We start from the raw sequence: 23,442 nt of genomic DNA, 5'->3' as shown, positions 1-23,442 counted from the left end.
AGAGCATTACTACAGAAATGTCTGAAAACATGTTTTTCCCTGAGTGAGAAAGTGTTAGCAGTGTAAGGTATCATTGTAGTTTAGGGAGTTCCAGAACCCAATTGCCCTGTACACACAATAGGAATTTCCATCAAAAATAGTTGGATGTGAGCTTTTGGTCAGGTATTTTCCGACCGTGTGTATGCTCCATCCAACATTTTCTGTCAGCAAAAGATTGAGAGCAGCCTGCAGGTTCTCTATTTTTTCGACGGAAAAAGTTCTTGTCGGAAATTCAGCTTGTCTGTATGCAATTCCAATGCGCAAAAAAACATGCATGCTCAGAATCAAGCAGAAGAGCCGAACTGCCTATTGAACTTCATTGATCTCCGCTCGTTGTACGTCTTGTACATCACCGCGTTCTTGACGGTTGAAATTTCAGACAAGATTTGTGTGACCGTGCAACACAAGTTTGAGCCAACATTCCGTCAGAAAAAATCCACGGTTTCCTTATTGGAATTTCCGATCGTGTGTACGGGGCAAAAGCCTCCCCACCCAGGAAGAGTAGAAAGAATCAGAATCTGTGTTCCATCTATGTTATTTAAATTAGGGGATTCTGGGAGATTACTCTATTGACATGCTAAGAGGTTTATTCAAAGGTTTTCTTTTCTATTTCAAGGAGTTTGAGAGAATATGAAAAATGAAATATCCCCTACTTCAAAAGAACTTGTGGATCTGAGTTTCTTTTCATAGGGTCATTTCAGGCCGCACTATTAAGAATATGACATTTTTTTTGTCCAAAAAGAGTTTTAAGCGAGCAGTAAATATGACTTTCACCAAACGTTCACTGGTTGCAAATCAATCATTAAAACACATGAAATTTAAGGCTTGGTTCACACTGGATGCCGATGCGGCTCCCAGCAGGGGTGCTGTGTGTCCTGGTTCACCATTTCCGGTCCAATTTCAGCCTGAATTGTGGGCTGAATTCGGACCTGAAACGGATCAAAAGACGCACAGAACTCTTGTGCAAATTCGCACCGGAGCCGCATCGGAGATATGGGAACCAGCTCTATAGAGAGCCGGTCACATTCTCCTGCTATTGCAAATTGGATGCAGGGATCTCGCATCCAATTCGCAATAGTGTGAACCCGGCCTAAAGCATTTATGTTTGTAGAATGTCAGATTCACTGCTTTATAAAGTGTTTATAAGTGTTTGAGGCTTGGGATATATCCAATGAAGAATTGCTTTCCTGGCATCATTTTTTGCAACCTTTATTTATTATTGTTCTCTGTAAACCCATTATGCCAAATATTGCCCTTCCTGGTGTCAATGGTAGACAGTTTACTTCACTACATGTCCAAAATGTGTGCTATAAGTCATCTGCTGAGTGATCACGTTTAAGCACTTAGATAATTGGCTCATTAGATAGATTATATGTGGTGGGGTGTTTTTATTATGGTACGCTTGCATTTTTAACATTATCTCTCTGTATGAAGCTGGTGGGTCAGTTTTTCACAATGTTAGAGGTCAAAACATCTTCTGTGGTTTTAGTGGGGTATTATTATTACTATTTTATGATAGTCCAGTTGTTTGCGACAACGTACATATACCTACTATATCAATTTTATTTTCAGGTTTGGGGTTCACAAGCATTTGGCATATGGGATTCGACCAACAGAGTGGGAGAGGTTTTTATTGATATAAAAAATATATGAATGTGCGTGGAGAAATGTGAAGCATTCTGATTTGATTACCCTATAGTGAGAGGGACAGTAAAGAATGGCTTTAACTCTATGTTTGCTTCTGAATTCATGCCATGCTGCATTGCTGCTCAACAAAATGTATAAAAGCATGTTTGAGGTGACTTACAAGGGTAAGAGGTCTTTATGCATATGGGGCAGGTAAAAACGGTTTATATTGAGTGTATCATGTAGTATCCATGTACAGTATGTGTCTGTATTATGGATCTAATCCTAAATGTATCCAGTTACTGCTGCTGAATGAAGAATTATAGCTCTGAGGCCTTGTACACACGAACAGTCCAAACTAATGAAAACGGACTGATGGTCTGATGGTCTGATGTGCCTACACACCATCAGTTCAAAATCCGATCGAGTCAAACGTGGTGACGTAAAACACAACGACGTGCTGAAAAAAAACGAAGTTCAATGCTTCCAAGCATGCGTCGACTTGATTCTGAGCATGCGCGGGTTTTAAACTGATGCTTTTGCGTACTTACCGTCGGTTTTGACCCATCAGTCATCAGTCCATCAATCTGATTTTAAAGCATGTTCTAAAACTTTGGACTGAAGGACAAAAGTCTGATAGGCCGTACACACGGTAGATTTGGACTGATGAAACTGAACCTCAGTCTGTTTTCATCAGTTTGGACTTATCGTGTGTACAGGGCCTAAGAGATTGAGACCTCCATTCTAATGCCATGTACACACGACCGTTTTTTATGACGAGAAAAATGGCTGTTAAAAATTTAGAACCTGCTCTATTTTTTCTCGTCGTTTTTCATGTGAAAAATGGTCATGTGTATGCGTTAACAAGGGGGAAAAAACAAGAATGCTCAGAAGCAAGTTATGAGACGGGGAAATTAGCATAAGCAGCCCAAATGGTGGCATCATTCGAATGGAACTTCCCCTTTATAGTGCCGTCGTACGCGTTGTACGTCACCACACTTTGCTCAAGCATTTTTTTTCACAATCGTGTGTATGCAAGGCAGGCTTGAGAGGAATCAGAACAATGTTAGATGGATGGAGTAGAGGGATGCACTCTTGGTTTGGGAGATCTAATATTTTGAAAATGAGTGTAGTGCCAAAGTTTCTATATCTTTTTCAAGCGCTACCAATTCAGATCCCCATGTCGTACTTCAATCAAATTCGGGCCTTATTTACAAAATTTATATGGGGGAGTAAAAGGCCCAGGATCGGTAGGAAATTATTGATTCTACCCAAGAAGGTGGGAGGGATATCAGCACCGGATATGTTAAAGTACTATCACGCAGTCCAGTTGGGAAGGATAGCAGATTGGAGTAGACATGGGGATTATAAATTGTGGATCACTATAGAGCAACAAATGTGCCCTGTACCGTTAGATAGGGCAATATGGTGCTATTCTGCGTTACCCCGTACAGTTAAAACTCACCCAACGATAGGACCAACTCTATGGACTGGAAATAAAATATGTCATAATCCGAATTTCTCAACTAATAATTCCCCCCTCTACCCAATAATAGGAAATCCAGAATTCCAGCCTGGTATGGAATCCCATATACTAAAGAAATTAAAAGAAAAGGGTAGATTTCAAGCCTCCCACTTTCTGGGTGAAAGGGGGTGGATGACAATAGGAGAAATAGCACAAAGGGGAGGGAGCGGCGAGATACCGATATGGCAAGCGCGACAGGTACGACATTTTCTGGAGACTCTGGATGGTGCGGAAAAGTATAAACGGGCACTCACAAAGTTTGAGGAGTACTGTGGAGGAAGGGAACCACTAGCCCATATGGTCTCTAAAATGTATATATTATTGACTGCACCACCAGAAGACTTTAGAATGTCGAGCCTAGTAAAATGGGAGAGAGATTTAGGCCAAGTTTTTTCCCCAATACAAAGCCAAAATATTATAAATTTAGCATTAAACTCTTCAAGATGCACGAAAATACAAGAATTAAATTATAAAATATTAACAAGATGGTACTATACGCCAGCGCGTTTAAACACATTTTTTCCTGAAATGTCAGATAGATGTTGGAGAGGCTGTGGGGAGAAAGGGACAATGCTACATACATTTTGGGGATGTCCAATAATACAACAATTCTGGGAAACAGTACGGAGAATTACACAAGTATTTACGGAATATCATATTCCAGTTGACCCATCGTTTTTTCTACTACATCATGCTGAAATATATCCGGTGAGATATAAGGGATCAATGATGTGTCATTTGATAAATGCGGCGAAAAGTTGCATTGCAACAAAATGGAAAGACCCCGAGGCACCTCCAATATCTATATGGCTGAAAAAAGTAAGGAAAATAGGGATAATGGAGAAACTCCTCCCAAAAACAATAGATAAGAAAGAGCAAATTAAAATGATATGGGCACCTTGGGAATTATTTTTACAGTCGGAGGAAGGTAAAAAGCTAATAGGAGAATAAGATAAAGGGTAGCAGATGGAAGAAAGAAGGAAAATAGGAGAGAGAACATTTTGCGCACGGATGGAGGACAGCGGAGGAGGGGAGGGGTGTATTGTATTGTCTTATTAAGAAATCTTTTTTTTTTTTTTTCTTTTCCTCTTCTCCTAATTCTTCTCTCCGGCCTGAGGATGGACGGCTGGAGGAGGGGAATGGGGGAAGAAGAGGGTCTAGAGGTAGGGATAAGGGGGGAGGGAAAGGGGGGATAAAATGAGGAAGGAAGTGCTGCGGGAATAAGGAGGGAATTAGTACTTTAGATAAAGAATAAATGGATATTTAGTGGGAGATGGAATACTCGGGTAGTCTGAAAATTAGTTTAGAAGTAGAAAGTATTTGGTCTATCATAGAGGAATGGATTGAAACTAGTAGTGATACAGATATTATGAATAGTAAATAGAGTTGAAGAGAGAGAATAAATATAATTTCCATATATATGTTGAGGTATAGGACTATGCTTAGTCCTCTTCTTATGTTTCCTGTATCACTTTCTTGCTTTTTGTTTTCTTGGAAAAGAAACGAAATAAAAAGGAAAATTTGAAAAAAAAAAGAGAGGAATCAGCCCAGACTAATCCCTGGAATGCCCAACAGATTTGTTTGAGGTTTCTTTTTTTTTTGTAATTGGTGGTGTTTGTAGGATTTAAAGTATTTTTGAGAATGCCACCATTTTTATCAACCTAACCCTACCCACGGTTCAGCAGGGACAAATTTTTATCCTTGTTTGGCCATTCCTGCTTAAGAGAAGTCAATCAAATGATTGACTTTAGTCAAACAGTAATGTTGGAAAACTTTTGTTGATCAGCGGCTGTAACCAAAAAGTGTATTCTGTCAGAATGCAATGGCACAGTGGGAGGAGTCTTTTTTCAGCCTACTTTAAGCACTGGAAAAATGTTGGTGTGGTATGATTTAAAAGGGTTTTGGGAATATAAGCTCCTAAATTAGGAACTTTGGGGTTGATTTACTAAAGGCAAATCCACGCTGCACTGCAAGTGCAATTGAAAGTGCCCTAACAGTGCACTTTGAAGTGCAGTCGCTGTAGAACTGAGGGGAAGATCTAAAATGAGGGGAAGCTCTGCTGATTTTATTATCCAATCATTTGCCAGCTAAAATGCTGTTTTTTATTTTCCTTGCATGTCCCCCTCAGATCTACAGCGACTGCACTTGGTGCACTTTCAAGTGCATATGCAGTGCAAAATGGATTTGCCTTTAGTAAATAACCCCCAATGTCTTTGCACCAGATGAAGGGGTAGGATGCACTACATTCAGGTTTAGTATATTTTGTTAGGTATAGGGCTCTTGACTAATTAACATGACTTCACATGACTAATTTAGTGATAGGTGAGAGTATGTGAGTATTTTATTATATTTCTTGGTTTGTATTGATAAACTAACATACCGTAGCTAGGTAGGTATAGGGCTTTTGACGTATCCAGGTTGGTTGTAAAGCCTGATATGTTGCCTAATTTAGTGATAGGTGATAGTATGTAAGGATCTGTGTATTGTATAATATTTCTTGGTTTTGATTGATAAACTAAAATACAGTAGCTACTGCTGGGAGTTAAAGCTGATATCTGGCCAAGCAGCTGATATAAGGCCAGATTCACAAAAGGGATACGACGGCGTATCTGCTGATACGCCGCCGTATCCCTGTTTCTATCTATGCGACTGATTCATAGAACCAGTTACGCATAGATTTCCCTAAGATCCGACAGGTGTAATAGTTTTACACTGTCGGATCTTAGGATGCAGTACCGCGGCCGCCGCTGGGGGGAGTTCGCGTCGTAAACCAGCGTCGGGTATGCAAATTAGCAGTTAGGGCATTCCACGAAAAAATGTTCCCGTCGTTACGTCGCCACAAGTCTTAGTTTGCCGTCGCAAAGATAGGGTACCTTTTACAAAGTGTAAACTTAGTACACCATGTAAAAGTATACCCGTCTTTCCCGCGTCGCTTTCAAATTTATTTTAAATTTTTTATTTTTCCTGGCGCAAGTCTTTTTTACCCGTCGCGATTCACAAAACGTCGGCGCGTCATAACTTCAAGCAAAGCACGTCAGGAAATTTGCGACGGGAGCATGCGCAGTACGTCCAACGCCTAATTTAAATGGGACTCGCCCCATTCGATTGGGCCCGCCTTGCGCCGGACGGATTTAGGATACACCGCTGCAAATTTCCAGGTAAGTGCTTTGTGGATCGGGCACTTAGCCAGAAAATTTGCGGCAGTGTAACCTAAATCGGTTACGTTACGCTGCGCCGCCTGGCTGTGAATCTGGCCCATAGTTCTTAAATTATTTTACCTTCAAATTAATTTCACACAAACCTGCATAGCTCAGAGGGTGACACAATTTCTTTGTTATGATTAGGAAATACAGTGGTATCACCTACTTGCCCCCAGCCTGTTTATTGGGCAAGGAACAGCAGCACATTGATGAGGTTATCTCTGTATTAGCCCCTTCTTATACAAGGACGACAGCACTATGCAAATCAATAGAGTCTTGATTAGCTTACACGGCAGCATTTTCCTGTTGTGATGTGATTGCAATAAACTAACAGAGGCAGATTAAGGTACTTTATACTAGCATTATTTTCAACTACACAATCAGTATAATACATTAATGCAGGTTTTGTATATGGTGTTCAGCTCTTGGATATACGGCTTTAAGTGGAACATATATTTTCTAACCTTAAAGTGATACCTTAAAGTACATTCTCTGCATTAAAGTAACATTTTACATGCCCCTGCCCCCTCCCCCCAAATACGTTCTTGAGCCTGATCCTAAACCAGCGCTGTGCCCAAGAGCCGTGGCGCTGCTCTCTCTTCCTCCTCGCTGGATTCAGTGAGAGCAGTGGGAGCCAATGGCTCCTGCTGCTGTCAAACAAATCCAGAGACGAGGGAGGGGGCAGGGCCGAGCCACACTGTGCATGTCAATAGACACACACAGTGTGGTTCAGGATCGAGCCTGCACCATTGCCCCCATAGCAAGTGGCTTACTATGGGGGCATTCAGAAGGCAGCCGTGCGCTAGTGGGGGGACCCACCAAAAGAGGAGGATCGGGGCTGCTCTGTACAAAACCATTGCACAGAGCAGGTAAGTTTAACATGTTTATTATTTTAAAAGTAAAAAAAAAATATTACAATTACTTTAATAAAAGGTATAGTGAGTTAAATGTAGGCATTTCTTTCCCTTAAATAAATTTAAACTCACTTATATATTTTGGTTTGTTTTAGGTTCAGGATTTGGAGCAGCAACTAAGTCTATGTGCATTGGGATGAAATACTGGAAACCAGAAAGGCTGGAAACCTTGATTGAAGTTAGCATTGAATGTGGGAGGATGACTCATAACCATCCAACAGGTAATGTTTTCTGTGCGGTTAATATGCTAAAGGCAAATAGTCTGTTCACTTTACAAGAGAATTTGCCTTAGAGCTTAGTGAATGTGGTGAATTTTCACTTTGAAAGAAAATCCAATCACGTACAAGGAAAATAAAATAGCAGCATTTTTGCTTGCACATGATTGGATGATGGAAGTTAGCAGAGCTTCAGTTAATTTATTAAGCTATGGAACAAAATTTCCTTGCAAAGTGAACAACCTGTTTGCCTTTAGTAAATCATCCGTTATATGTCAAGGGTTTAATACCATGGAGCTTATGCACCAAATATTGCTAAGCTCAAAGTAATTTTTTTTTAAGGGGCTATTAAGGTTCTGCCCTTATGTTTGGGTTCAGTGTATGGCAGGGCTCAAGTCCTGCGGGAACGCGTGGGAACGGAGTTCCTGCACTTTTTTCACAGCAGGAACTCGGTTCCCTTTGCAGGACTAGAGCAGCCGAGCCGCCGGAGCCAATCCTTCACTAAGAGGCGATGCCCAGCTCGAGAACTTGTTCTTTCTAAATCCCGCGATAACTCGCCGCAGACCTCCGCAATGTCTCCTGGGAACAATGACAAAAGCTCCCAGGAGAGATTGCGGCATCGAGGAAGTGACGGAATACCCGCACACTACCCGATGAATCGATATACAGGAAGCGGCCAGTAACATAAAGGATTACTAAGGTACAGTGGATCGAAAAAAAACAAAAAAAACATGTGGTTTAGTAATTATGCATATGAGCGTATCATTTTTTTTTTTTGGTGGGGGAGTGGATCTTGGGTGGGAGTTCCCACACTTTTTTCCCCAGGACTTGACCCCTGGTGTATGGCTTAGCTCTTTCCACCAAAGAAGAGGCCTTGTGTCTAGATTGATCATTGTCGCCAAGTGGGCACGACACAAAGGTTATGTAAATGTAGCAGGTACTATTAGAGGACAGCTGTCTGCTGCAGCAGCGTAGGTTTTTTTCACCCCCCACTCTCTTCACACACAGACTCTCAGAACTGCTTGTTAAATTGATTTTCATGTTGACCCTCTTCCTTTAATACTTTGAGTCACAGACTGAAAACAAATACAGGGGGTCCCCGACTTACGAACGCCCGACTTACAAACAACTCTTACTTACGAATGGGATGTATCTGCCGTTCTGCGCATGCGCGGGCATTTCCGGCCATTTTCGACGGCGGGCACATTCGACGGAACATCGGAAAACAAAGTAATTGCTGTTTCCGACTTACGAACATTTTCGACTTGAGAACAAACCTAAAGTCCCTAACTTGTTCGTAAGTCGGGGACCCCCTGTATGCAGATTGGGACATTTGCACTAAAGCCCTATACACACGGGCCATAATCTCGTCAGGAAAAAAACGTTGTTTTTCCTGACGAGATTCTTGGCAAGAATCTCTTGCCGCCTGAGTGTACAGACACTCCATTCAAAAGAACCGCTGTTCTTTTGAATGGCAAGAACACGGTGACGTCATGGCGTACGACGAGCATGCGCTCGTCACATTCGATGCTGTCGCCGCCATCTTGCTGCACCTGACCTATGCCTAGGAAGCTACCGTGCATGCTTCAAAGTAATTTCGAGCATGCGCAGGTTTCAACTGCAAGAGGTAAGTATACACACTCTCGGGTTTCTCGGCAGGAAAACACTGCCGAGAATCACAACGAGAAAATAGAGAGCAGGTTCTCTATTTTTCTCGTCAAGATTTTGGGCAGTTTTCTTGACGAGAAACCTAAAAGCCTCGTACATACGCACGGTATACTCGCCAAGAAAGCTCTGCCAGCAGTTTTCTTGATGGTTCTTGCCGAGTAAACCAAGCGTGTGTACGAGGCTTTACTTTCACTTTCCCAATATACTCAAGATCATGATCAATGAAAGTATTAAAGCCAAAAGATCAGCATATCAGCTAGGCAAGTAGTATTTTCAGAAGAAGGTCAGAAATAGCAGCCTCAGTGGATGATTTACAAAAACTGGGGATAGTAAAAATCTGGTTCAGCTCTGCATAGATACCAACCAGGTTTCAGTTGTTTTTTTTTTTGGTCAAAGCTTAATTGAACAAGCCGAAGTTAGAAGCTGATTGGCCCCCATGCACAACTTCACCAGATTTTGAACTCTCAGGTTTTAGTAAACGGAACACTCAATGTTTATTTCGGGTTTACTTTGAATAAGCTGCTGAAGCATTGGGTAGAGGCATGCATGTAATGACTGAGTAGGAAGGCCACACAGAATCCCAGAGGCATAGGCGTTGATTTACTAAAGAAAACAGTCTCTTCAGTATGCAAAGAAATTTGAACCCTGCAAAGAAATCTACAGACACTCACTATCTTCCAGACTTTGTCACACTTCCTTCTTCAACATAGGACCAGTGGGACCCATCGAGAGATCCATGCTACCACAGCATGTGAAACTATCATACGTGGCAGAAACTGGAAAGTCTGGATAACATTTTGCAATAAACTGAGATTATTTTACTCTTGATGTGAATATTTGCTTAACCTCTCTCACCTCACTCAAAGTCCCAGGGCAACTTCTATGTTTTTATGTATTATATTAGGGATGGAGGTGTTATAGGGGTGACACCAGACCTTATTTTTATTTTCATTGGTGTCTATGCAGAGCTGCACCAGATTTTGCACTCTCCAGTTTTAGTAAATCTCCCTCAATGTGTATAGACGATGGTTTAATAGTTGAAGATGTTGTCTTCACACTATGTAAAATAAGTCATCTTAATATGTGGCTGTAATGGTGAGGGGTTAACGCCATTTACGATATTCCATTCCACCAACCCACGACAGCTTATCGACACTCCACAATCCGGCAGATGAACATGGCCCATACGAATTCCCCAGAAAATGAGACACACAGCTCTGTTCTCTGGTTCAAAACAGATAGAACTTTTAATGGTAAACTCAGGCTCTTATACAGTTAGCAACCAAATATGAAAAATGACTGAACTCCACCCAGAACATGACACAAGGAGCCCAATACACATTTTTAGTCAGACTTTCAGGCACCGATATAATCCACATGAGCTAATTAGCTACAGCTGACAAGTCAGACATCAAGACTCCAGCTTTTCTCACCTGCTATACAATACACATTTATCATCAATATAAATCCACACAAACAGTGTTAATTAGCATCACACAATGAAAAGGTCTTTAGAAGCCAGACTAAGGCTAGTTTACATGACAGTAGCAGACTTAATTACCCCCTTAACAGTCTATGTTCCACATTGAATGAGTCACTCTCCTATTGACCTGTTGGGTTCAGAATCAACCACCTGTAATATTTCAAGATATCCTGCAATACATTGTGAATTATCATTACTGTCCCATCTCATGTAATCCAAGATATGTCCATTATTTCCTGGCTCAATCTGAGCCCAAAAGTGACTCCCGTTACATGGCCAAATATGCTATGCTTCATTTGTCATGTCTATGCTCTTCTGACTTTCACAGAATTGCTCTTATGAGGTACGTTTTTCCATAGTTCACAAACATTTACTAAATTCTTCTATATAAGTAATTAAGTAATTTGTTCTAGCAAGAATCATTATATCTATTCTAGATTGTAAGCTCTAACGAGCAGGGCCCTCTGATCCCTCCTGTATTGAATTGTATTGTGACTGTACTGTCTTCCCTGATGTAAAGCGCTGCGCAAACTGTTGGCGCTATATAAATCCTGTATAATAATAATAATAATAATATCTGTAGAGATGTCTTGGGATCTTACAGGCTAAACAGATTTCCCTTTCTCCCCTTGGTAAAGTATGCATGATGCCATTGTAAAGTTTTATGCCCTATAATAATACAATAATAAACAGAATAATAAATAAGACAGGTTTTTCCAACAGAATTCCGTTCAAGCTGTCTTGCATACACACGGACACACCAAATTCCGACCATCAAAAATGTGGTGACGTACAACACTACGACGAGCCTAGAAAAATGAAGTTCAATGCTTCCAAGCATGTGTCGAATTGTTTCCAAGAATGCATGTTTTTTTCTCCGTTGGAGTTCCATACAGACGAACAGAATTTCCGATAGAAATGTTCTCTTTCTAACTCTGTCGGAATTTCCGACTGAAAAAGTCGGAATATTGGATGAAAAAATTCAGTCTGACTTTTTCCATCGGAAATTCCGATCATGTGTACGAGGCATTAGTGTTCAGATTACTCAAAATTAATAATTATTTATTACAGGTATTTATATAGTGTTGACAATTTTACATTGCGCTTTACATACTGCACATTCACATCAATCCCTGTCCTTTAATCACTTCAGCCTTAGAAGTATTGGCTGCCCAATGACCGGGCCATTTTCTGCGATACGACACTGCGTTGCTTTAACTGACAATTGCGCGGTCGGGTGACGTTGCTCCCAAACAAAATTGACGTCCTCTTTTTCCCACAAATAGAGCTCTCTTTTGGTGGTATTTGATCACCTATGGAGATTTTATTTTTATAAATAAAAAAAGAGCAACAAATTTGAAAAAAAAAGCAGTATTTTTTACTTTTTGCTATAATAAATATCCCCAAAAAATATATAATGAAACAAATTTCTTTCTCAGTTTAGGCCAATATGTATTCTTCTACATATTTTTGGTTAAAAAAAATCACAATAAGCGTATATTGATTGGTCTGCTCAAAAGTTATACCGTCTACAAAATGGGGATAGATTTATGTAATTTTTTTATAAATAGTTTTCTATTAGTAATGGTGGCGATCAGCGATTTACATTGTGACTGCGACATTATGGTGGACACATCGGACACTTTTGGCGCTATTTTGGGACAATTGTCATTTATACAGCGATCAGTGCTATACAAATGCACTGATTGTTGTGTAAATGACACTGGCAGGGAAGGAGTTAAACATTAGGCGCAATGAAGGGGTTAAGTGTGTCCTAGGGAGTGATTCTAACTGTTAGGGGACTGGGCTACAAGTGACACGACAGTGATCACTTGTAAGAAAATAAATGGCTGCACATCCAGGAATTTCCGATTGCCTTTTATTGTTCAAAGTGATAACACCAAAGATATATATTTATATATATATTATACACCTGGAGCAGCGGCTCTTTTTCTTTGTATATCGACAGTGATCACTGCTACCGATGACAGGGAGCAGTAGATCACTGTCCTGTCAATAGGCAGAACAGGGGAATCCACTTGTTTACATAGGCATCTCCCCGTTCTGCCGCTCCATGAGACGATTACGGGCACCCGGCGCACAAAGAGTCTGCGGGACCCATGGGCTGCTCATGAGCACGCGGCAAGGGTGCGCGGCATGCAGCAAGGGTGCGCGGCATGTGGCAAGGGCGCCATTCTGCTGACGTAAATGTACATGCAGCGATCGGCAAGTGGTTAAAGCGGAGCTCCACCCTAAAGTGGAACTTCCGCTCATCGGATTCCGCTCATCGGATTCCTCCCTGTCTCTGACAGGTATCCTTAACCACTTTCTCCCCTCCCACTTTTCCATTTCCGTGAGTCTGGCTGTGACCTCACTGTGGGGCTCCCTCCTCCTCCTTCCCTGGCTGCCGGGCTAATAGGAGAGAGGAGTGGAGCCTCGCGCATGCGCAGTAGGGTTCCTGGCGTGAAGCCGAAAAGGCTACACTGCCGGGTTCCCTTACCCGCATTGGCAGCGGCCGTGTAGCCTTTCGGCTTCCCGCCGGGAACCCTACTACCGACATTGCTGTACTCCAGGACAGGTAAGTGTTCATTTATTAAAAGCCAGCAGCTGCAGTATGTGTAGCTGCTGGCTTTTATTTTTTCCTGGACCTCCTCTTTAAGGAGTTTACACTCTAAGCTCCCTATCTCACATGCATATATATATATATATATATATATATATATATATATATATATAAACATATACTAGGGCCAGTTTGAACTGAAGCCAATTAACTTACCAGCATTTCTTTGGAGTGTGATAGGACTACATAAGCATAGGGAGAACATGCAAACACTACGTAGGTAGTATACTGACTAGCATTCAAACTAAAGATCCCGATTCTGCAAGGCAGAAGTACTAAGCCACTCTGTGCTTATACTGTATATGTATATTAGGATACCCATTTACCTCTGAGTAATAGAATTACTATTTTATTTGAAGCATGTCTATACATTTTTTTATTTAAATAAGGCCAACGTAAGTCTTACTCATTGCACAAAAATATTATGAGCCAAACACGTGCTTGACAAGAAATCTTTTAATCTCTTGGCTTGGCACATCCTATGAGTAGCAGGTTACAAGGCACATACAATTACAAAGCTTCTGGCAGGATATCTTCTTGCAGTTAAAGCTCCTGCTGTGTTAAATCATTCACTAAATGCAGAGTCAGACAGAATATCTTATGACAGGAGTCAAGAAATAAATAAGCAACTAAAATGGGGGGAAAAAGTGAGTGTAGCAGTAAAAAGCCACATTCAAGTCCTATTTACTTTTCCTGACGATATATATACAATCACAAACCACTTGAGAATTAAAAAAAAAAAAACTTTTGTTTACCTCTGAGGAAATCCCTATAGATATGCTCTGCTTACTCTTCTGCTCACTCTGTTCTCTCCTACTGTCAGTAAGTTCACTTTAACCAATTGCCAAACGCCCACAATACATTTACGTCATTATTTTGATGTTAAATTCTGTTGTTATGGCCACAGCTAGCTGCCATAACCCCAGTAGTGTTCTGTACTGTGGGCAACTCTGCATCTGTTAAAAGTGGTTTTAGTGGTGGATTCGCATGTGCTCATGCAGCAGAGTCTGATTGGCTCTCAATGTTGGCTAACATTACAAATATATTGGCAGGTTAAACAATTCACACAGGCAAATGTTAGTTATAAAATATGATAGGCTACACAGGACACATGTTTGTATGTAAGGAGGTAATACGAAAATGACCCTCAGTCTAATGATGAACTTGACAGAGGACATAAATGTGATCTAATATTTAGTTTGTACGCTAGCAATTAGAAGAATGGAGGAGAAGGAGGCACACAAACAAGAACAAAGATGAGTCAAACTATTTTTACTTCGCTGAAATTTTAGCAAACCTGAAGATTTTTGGGAAATTTTACTATTATGGCAAACATTCCCCTAAATGATGAAAAAGGTTAGGGATGGGTGAAATTATGTGCTTTTATTTCCCTGAAATCAGGAGATTTGGGAGAAATGTTTCCATTTTGGCAACATCCATTGGAGTCACTATAGAAGGCAAAATAAGCCATTTTCGTTTAGTAGTTTCTGATGGAACAGTGGGCTTCGAATGGCTCCTGTAGATTATGGAAGCTTCCTTCAACTATTCTAGACCTGTTTTGGCAAAAATCTCATTCTCATGAAAACAGTCTGAGTGGCTCATTAGCCGCTGGATGGCTTTCAGATGCTCACATCGCCTCTATGGCCTTGGAGGACCGGAGTGACATCATGACATCACTTCTGGTCTAGGGCAGAAGTAAACCTTTTTTTTTTTGTAAGCAAAAGACCAACATTTTTTTTCTTGATCTTTTGCTTTTAAAGGGTAAGGAGAGATTTGGGGTCTGCATAAAGAGGATCTGTCATCCTTATTTATATTACAAAAAAAATTAAAAGGACAGTTTAAAAGTAAAAAAAGTAAAGCACCCACATGCATATTTAAACAGTGTTTGCACCACACATGTGAGGTCTCGTACACACGACCGTTTTCCTCGACAGAATCCATCAAGAAACTTGGAGGCAGAGCTTTTTTGCCGAGGAAAACGGTCGTGTGTATGTTTTTCGTCAAGGAACTGGCGTGGAACTCGACGAGATAAAAAGAGAACAAGTTCTCTTTTTCCTCGTCCGGAGTCTCAATTTCCTCGTAGTGTTTCTCGTTGGGCTGGTTTACAACGAGAAACACGTTTGTGTGTATGCTTAGAAACCCGCGCATGCTTCGGTAAAAGTAGCGTTCGTAATGGAGATAGCACATTTGTCACGCTGTAACAGACTGAAAAGCGCAAATCGTCTCTTACCAATCTTTTACTTAACACGCAGTAGCATGAGATAAGTAAAATAAGCCCCAAGGGTTGTGCCATTGGAATCGAACTTCCCCTTTATAGTGCCGTAGTACGTGTTGTACGTCACCGCATTTGAGAACGACGAGATTCTGTCTTGACAGTGTGTACGCAAAGAAAGCTTGTCAAGATTCTCGACAAGCCTGACAAGGAACTCGTCGAGGAAAACGATGTGTCTTTTACGACGAGGCCTGAGGTATCGCCACAAATGTTAGAGCAAGAGCAATAATTCTAGCACTAGACCTCCTATTTAACTCTAAACAGGTAACCTGTAAAAAGTTGAGTAGAAGTGGTAGTAGAAGATGTAGATTTTGAAGTACCGTAGTTTGTCACCATTCGGTGCGGGTGCAATTTTAAAGCATGACATGTTGAGATCTATTTACTCGGCATAACATCATCTTTCATATTTTACCAAAAATTGTTGTATATATTGTGTTTTTTTTTTTATTAATTAAAGAGTATTTTTTCAAAAAAATGCATTTGAAAGAACACTGCACAAATACTGTGTGACAAAAGTAATTTTGGGAAAAGTAATATATTGTGCTTGTTCCAAGATAGTGATTTTGATTCAACTAACTTTAGGTTTGGAGAAATTTTGCAGGTACTGTATGTCATGATTTAAATGTCAAAATATATTTAAACTGTATGTATCCTATAAAAGTAATTATTGGACACTGTTAATATAGGGTTCCTGGGGTCACTCTGCACCGCCTTGTTTGCCTCATACGCCCTACAAGGAAAACCCTTAGTACAGTGGGGAAGAGAAATGCTGAAGGTCGTCCCCATGGCTGAAGAGTACTGTAAGAAAACTATACGTCACATGGCAGGTAAAAAATGAAAAAAACATTAATAACAAAATTATTGTAACTAACAGCAATCATTTATAAACAATTTGTAAAATAATTTGACTTCAGTATAGGGATCACTACACTTTTTTTTTTTGCGCTGCTTTATTGAATAAGCTGTTGCCAGTTCTAATCTTTAGGTACAACTGTTGTTAAAATGCTTAGTATGTTCTCTATTAACTGATATACAGTCGCTTTCCAATATGTTGTATCTTTGTGTAATGTTGTCATTGTGCCATTTTCCTAACAAAGAGTCCTTTCATTATGCCAAAATATTCTGAAAAACAAGAAAATATTGGTGCCATGTTTGTATAAAATTTTGCACAGAGGTCCAGGCTAACAACATGGGACTCCTGATGTCTGTGGTGGCAAACATCCCATATATGCACGCACGGTTCTCTACAGATTTGGCAATAGTGTTAGAATGGTGTCCCTACATTTCCTGAAGCTTAACCAAATACATAAATATTTTCTGGCCTGCCAAATATTTCATTGCTGTGCTTTACCATAGCAACAATGGTAGTTTTTACTTCTAATAGTTTTTTATAGAAGATTTTTACAAATTTACAGTCACATATTGATTTTTCACTAATGGTACTTTTATTAGTTTTATAACCAAGACAAATAATATTTTCTACTTTATCGTGTCTAACATTCCTAAGAATGATACCTTTTCTCTAACCCGTATCTATTTAGAGTACCAAGAGCACTGGTTTTATTTTGAAGCCAAATGGCAGTTTTATCTGGAAGAGAGAGAAATAGAAGAAGACAACACGACCAAGCCCAATTTTCCCGATAAGTATGATGCTGACGAGAGAGATAAAGTAAGCTTAATGTGTAGGACATTGCTTATTCAATTCTTCATGTTGTTCTTGATTCTGTATTGTTTTGTTGCATTAAAATATCTTTGGGCACAATTAAAGCGTAAGTAAACCCATCTATTTAACAGTTTCAAAAAACAGTTACATTTCCGGCACTAGCCGGAAATGTAACACTCCCATTGGTTGTGCTCTCAACAGTCAAACTATCCAATGGCTGGTGTCATCACTGATCACATGTGCAACATCACGGCAGCTGAAGATTAAACCGAGGCCAAGATGGCAGCTTCCTTGCCTGAAAACGATAGGAGGGTTTACTTCCACTTTAAGCATTAAGCAGGCAGTTATTGTTATGATCCTGTATTTGTACAAAATACACTCACCGGTCACTTTATTAGGTACATCTGTTCAATTACTTGGTAACACAAATTGCTAATCAGCCAATCACATGGCAGCTACTTAATGCATTTAGGTATCTAGATGTTGTGAAGAGGACTTGCTGAAGTTCAAACTGAGCATCAGAATGGGGAAGAAAAGGGATTTATGTGACTTTGAACGTGACATGGTTGTTGGTTCCAGATGGGCTAGTCTTAGGCCTCGTACTCACGACCAAACATGTCTGCTGAAACTGGTCCGCGGACCAGTTTCAGCGGACATGTTCGTTCGTGTGTAGGCAGTAACGTACAGAATTCCAGCAAACAATCGTCGGCCAGACCGTTTTCCAACGAACAACTGTTTCCTGGTCTTGCTTTAAAACAGTCTGCTGGAATCGTGTCCGTCAGACATGTTCGGTCGTCTGTACACAAAAGCAGCGTACAAAAACCCCGCGCATGCTCAGTCCAAATGAGGAGACGGGAGCGCTCGTTCAGGTAAAACTCGCGTTTCTTTGGGATATGGCACATTCGTCATTAGAAACCTTTTATTCTAGCAAGAGAACAATGTCTTAAAAAGGCGCACTAAACCACATTTTAAAGCCTCGTTTTATTAATTCTTCTCTTGCTAGAATAACCCCGTTCTCTTGCTGATGCAATTTCAATAGAGTTGTCCCATACTGAAATGTCACATTTCTTGCTTGTGATGTAATCCTTTAATAATGTTTTCTATGCCAGACGTGTGTTTTGGTTGGTGGTCCTCCATAATTTAGAGTATTCATTTTTGTAAAGGAATGTGCATTTTTTTAATTTCTTTTTTTGTTTCTAGTTATGTCACCATTTAAACTATTTTTTTTTTACATGTATTTTTAATTTATTTTTTTTTTTTTTGGTGTTTCATTAGAGAATATTAAACCATGTTGGCACACCAAATGTCCCCCCCCCCCCCCAAGGAGTGTGTCCTTTGTAAATTACCCATTGTATATTTATTAAAGGTTTGCTGCCTAATAATCCCCACAGTATATCAAACAATAGACATGTTTTCAAATGAAAGCAAAAGGCCTTTTATTCTGGCAAATGTCATCACAAAAAAATAAAAAGAACGGCAGCACTAGAATAGATAGCAAACTATATGCAAACTTGCATTTCCAACATGGTGAAGGATAAACTTCCAAGCCTCAGGAGCCAAACACAAAAATATTAAGCAGCAGCACACAAACAAAGGAACCCAAACTGTGGTAGTACAAACAAGATGTCCTTTATGTGGAAGGAAATGGAAGGCAGAAAATCAACGTTTCCTCCTCTTTCCAGCCTTCCCTCCAGGCAGCCTTCCAGCGGATCGAACACGGGGTCTTGCAGGTGGGGTTGATGTGGCAGCAGGAGGATGGTGTTCCGCAAGCCGGGCCGGGTCACATAGCCCAGTGTCTGGGGTCAGCAGGCCCCTCTGCATCCACCAAAGTACCTGGTTCATCAGGGCCTTTGCCAGTCTTCTCTGGTCCTCCTCCCCTTCATTTAAATCATGGGCCAATGAGGCACTGAAGGCCTCTGTGGGGTTGAGGGGGGCCCTCATGATGGCGCTTGCCTCCTGGATCATGCGGAGGCTTGCCTCCTCCACAGGCCTCAACTGCCTCCTTCGGCCTGATGGCCTCACCTGGGGGGGAGAAGACTGGCTGGTGGTGGTTCTCCTGGCCGGGTGGACCTGCTGCAGGCCACTGGGCCCAGCCTCCTCCTGGCTGCCACTGACCCCGGCCTCCTCCTGGCTGCCACTGACCCCGGCCTCCTCCTGGCTGCCACTGACCCCGGCCTCCTCCTGGCTGCCACTGACCCCGGCCTCCTCCTGGCTGACAGACACCTGAGGATCTGCCACCTCCTGGCTGATCTCTTCTTCCTGTGTGTAAAAAAAAGGAATTTTTTTACAATTTCGCTAAATAAAACCACACTCATTTTCATGTTTTTCGTTCAGTATTTTCTGTTCATTATTACTTGAATACACTCTACTTCTGACCCCTGCAGTTGTCATCCCTGACACCTATTTGTCTGTACACCTTTTTGTTTGTTTTTTTCCAGCTTGGTTTTTTTTTTTCAATATCTAATCATTAATCCACCAAGAATTATTTAGGCCATAAATATAGAGGAAACTACTATACCTCCTCATCGAAGGGTGGCAGATCTGCATCTCTGTCAGCCAGGCCCTCTTCCTCCGACTCTGCAGGGCTGTGGTCATCTGGGGAATGTCCGCTGGAAGGTAGCATGGAGGAAAGGTTGGAAGAAAGACTGGACATCGTTTTCCTGCCTTCCATTTCGTCCCGCAAAAAAGCCATCTGTTTATAATACCACAGTTTGGGTTCCTTTGCTTGTCTTGCTGCTGCTCCCGATTTTTTGATTTTATTAGCTTTGTATGCTCTCCTGTATGTGCTTCTGAGGTTGGCAAGTTTATCCTTCACCATGTTGGCAGTGCATCCTGGCACCCAAGTTTGCATATAATTTGCTAGCTCTTCTAGTGCTGCCGCTCGTACCTCTTTATTGCAATATAACGAGTGTTTTGAATTCCACAGGATGGGCGTGTCCTGGTATTTTTGAAGTAAGGCCTCTATAGATTCCTTGCTTTGTAGGAGGTCCATTGCAATTTTTGAAAAATTATATTTCTTTTTGAGTCTAGATTACAAAAACATAAACCACAGAAAAATAAATATTCAAAAGGATCAGCGTTGACCTTGATCTAATATGTGTCTTCAAATTTATTACCTATATCTAATTCCAAACACAGTCTCTCTTGTTTAAACAATGATTGGCAGCTCGGCCGCATTGCTTGTACCAAACATTGATTTGCTAGATGCAGAGCCATTGTTCACATTGCAGTAAATATTTTAAATATATTAAATTAAACAATGCTTACAAATGACAGTTTTCATCTAGGCACTCTTTCATGTGTAAATCTCATACCCCTGACAATGGATGACATAAAAGACACTTCCTAATGACCTCTGTACAACCAACACTTGAACAATACTTTGCCTGATCTGAATACACCATTCAAAAACTTGTCAATGAGGTACAGCATTGTTCACATCTCTATTTTGTGAGGTGTCCAAAAGCATTTGGATACCAAAATAACATTGTGGTACCCCATAGACAGAATAGCTTAAAAAGGGTGCAACCAACAGCCCAAACCCCCATCCCATGTGTCTACATTTTCAAGGCCTCTGCTGATCACATTTTTAAATTCCTTACCTTCCTGTCTCTCGCTCCTCGTTTCTCACGCTCGCCTAATTACCGCGTAAGATGCGTAATCACGGCGTGCACCTTTTAAACACTCCGCGTATTTATTAAACCCCGCCCTCGTCACCTTTGCGAGGCCCCTAATCAATGAGTTTAGGAAATATGGCGTTAACTGTGTATGTTCTGGATGCGCTCGAAGATTCTCCGCGTAAACGACGTAAACACGTTGTTTGCATTCTCTACACTCCGCGTATGTATTAAACGCCGCCCTCTTCTCCGCCCATGGCGTAAGAATTCATCTTTTCCACGCCCATAATCTCTGTGGGAAAGGAAAGATGGCGATGTCACACGAGCGGGCACGATGCTCTCATGCCACAAGTGAAGGGACAGAGGCAGGGACGTCCCGATCAAGGAAAAGAAGATATAAAGCCACTAATATGCGGTTCCAGGAAATGGTGGAGTTAGTTTACATCATGCGAAAAAAGGACTATGATGGTGAATTAGGGCCATACAAGACCCCTAACCGCCGAAAGGCACATATTATGGACAAGGTGGCGAGGAGAATGCAGAGGATGTTTGGGATCACCAGGTCCAAGGAACAGCTGAGGAAACGATGGTCAGACTTAAAATTGAGGGAGCCACATCAGATGAAGAAAATACTTAAAATTCTGCGTAAAAGTAAGTAAATATATATTGGGTTTGGGGGGGGGGGGGTGGTGATTGTCTGCAATAATGTGTTGCCATGTATATTTCACCATCTGCCTCCTTGGCCTGCTTGTAATTTTAAAGACATGTTGTTATTTATTTTTTAGAACATAAATAACTACATATTTACAAACAGTGTTCTTAGTAAACAACGTAACATCACATAGTTTATCAGAAAGGCTCGGTTATTCCAGGAACAACACACCTGGACATGGCTCACTGGCCAAAAACTTTGTTTGTAAACATTGTGTAAAAGCTAGTTCTATAAAAAAAAAGAAGGAGAATGGGAAAGGCAAACAGGATTCATTCTAAAAACAGTGGTAATAAAGCAGATGTTTTCACATCTGCAATGCAGAGCACCTGTGTCTCCCCAAATCAAAAATGGGTTTTGGTAGGGTATCCCAGAAATACAGTTTAGGGGGGACATCCATGTGTGTCACTTTGCTAAAAAGGGGCAGGATCAGAGCTTGACATATAGAAGTAATTGCAAAATGTAGGTTTGGTGAAAGATAAAAGTAACTAAATGAAAGCATCTTCTAAGCAATGTGTGCGATTTATGCTCTCCAATATCTGTGTGCTGATGAGTCTACATTTTTTTTGGTTTATTTCAGGGGAAAGAAGTCGCCAGCATTTGGAGGAGGCAGAGAGGGCCAGACAAGGCCAAAATCTGCCATCTCAACATGTGGAGGAGGAGGAGGATGTGGAAGGAGAAGAGGATGTGGAAGGAGAGGAGGATGTGGAAGGAGAGGAGGATGTGGAAGGAGAGGAGGATGTGGAAGGAGAGGAGGAAGGAAGAAAGGAGGAAGGAAGAGAGGAGGAAGAAGTAATTTTGGACTTAGAAGTCATAGCAGATGAAGGGCAAGTGGCGGAAGAACAATTTGGCGAATTGAAAGAAGGTGGATTGATGGATGAAGGAGGAGTCCAAGATGATGGGGAAGTGGTGGAAGAAGGAGGAGTGATTGAAGATGATGGGGAGGTGGTGGAAGAAGGAGGAGTGATAGAAGATGTCGAAGAGGTGGAAAGGAGAAGCCCATCAGGTCAGTGTCACCCTAGCTTGATTCCAAAAAACATATGTAGATAGGCCTCATTGAAAAATAATATTGTAAATGCCATTTTTTTTTTGTTGGTTTAGGGGAGGAGGATGGTGTGCCAATATTTTCACGTGCAAGTGCTGCTATAATTATTCAGCAGGTAATGGAGTGCAGCACTGAAATGCACAATATGCGTGAAAGGATGTTTCTCATGGAACAGAATGTAACAAATGTCCTTTTGGAATGCAGCACGGAAATGGACAATATGCGGCAAAGAATGATGGTAATCGAAGCAAATTTTAAGAACATTATTGACATGATGGGCCGTGTCAAAGACTGAAACACCCCCCGCCCATCCCCCGCCCCCACAAACATTTTAACAGTTTGAATAATGAATACGCCAAAATTTGAAGATACACACACAGTGTGCCAACATGTGCTATCTGCCATCACAGAATATCTAATGTCTGTGCTTTGTGGGTCCAACCCCCTCCTCCATCCTCAAGTAGTTGAGAGGAAGGGTTTGCTCCCACAAAACACAGACATTGATCACCCATGATGTCAGATAGCACATGTGGCCATTTGTCTGTTGAACCAATGACATTTGGCGAGTTTGCACTGAATGTGTGTATCTTCCAATTTTGGCGTGTTCCAGTGTGAAAGCACACCATGACTGACTGCTGTTGTGAGTTTTTATATTTTTTGAATTTGATTTTGTTACTTTTTGACCATGTTGAACATTTTGGGATACTATAAAGTTTAGACCATAAAGAATAAACAACGCCAAAAATTAGTTTCAATATATATATAGAATTATAAATCTCTCTAATCACTGAATTTAGTGAAGTAGAGATTTGACTCCAAATTCTCACCCAAAAATTTTGTTTT

General features: G+C 41.0%; 1 protein-coding gene across 3 annotated transcripts in view; it reads left to right on the top strand.

The window, feature by feature from the left end:
• ADPRHL1 (ADP-ribosylhydrolase like 1) overlaps positions 1–23,442 on the top strand; it is a 67,580-nt gene that overhangs the window by 19,127 nt on the left and 25,011 nt on the right. For all 3 annotated transcript variants that reach the window (XM_040336254.1, XM_040336255.1, XM_040336256.1), the window contains exons 3-5: positions 7,400–7,525; positions 16,252–16,392; positions 17,107–17,234. In XM_040336254.1, the coding sequence (XP_040192188.1) occupies positions 7,400–7,525; positions 16,252–16,392; positions 17,107–17,234 (395 nt within the window). The remainder of the gene's footprint in view (positions 1–7,399; positions 7,526–16,251; positions 16,393–17,106; positions 17,235–23,442) is intronic.

Source organism: Rana temporaria, chromosome 2 (genome assembly GCF_905171775.1).
Source record: "Rana temporaria chromosome 2, aRanTem1.1, whole genome shotgun sequence".
NCBI lineage: Eukaryota > Metazoa > Chordata > Amphibia > Anura > Ranidae > Rana > Rana temporaria.
Note: the sequence above shows the minus strand (reverse complement) of the source record. Positions and strands in the feature narration are given on the sequence as shown.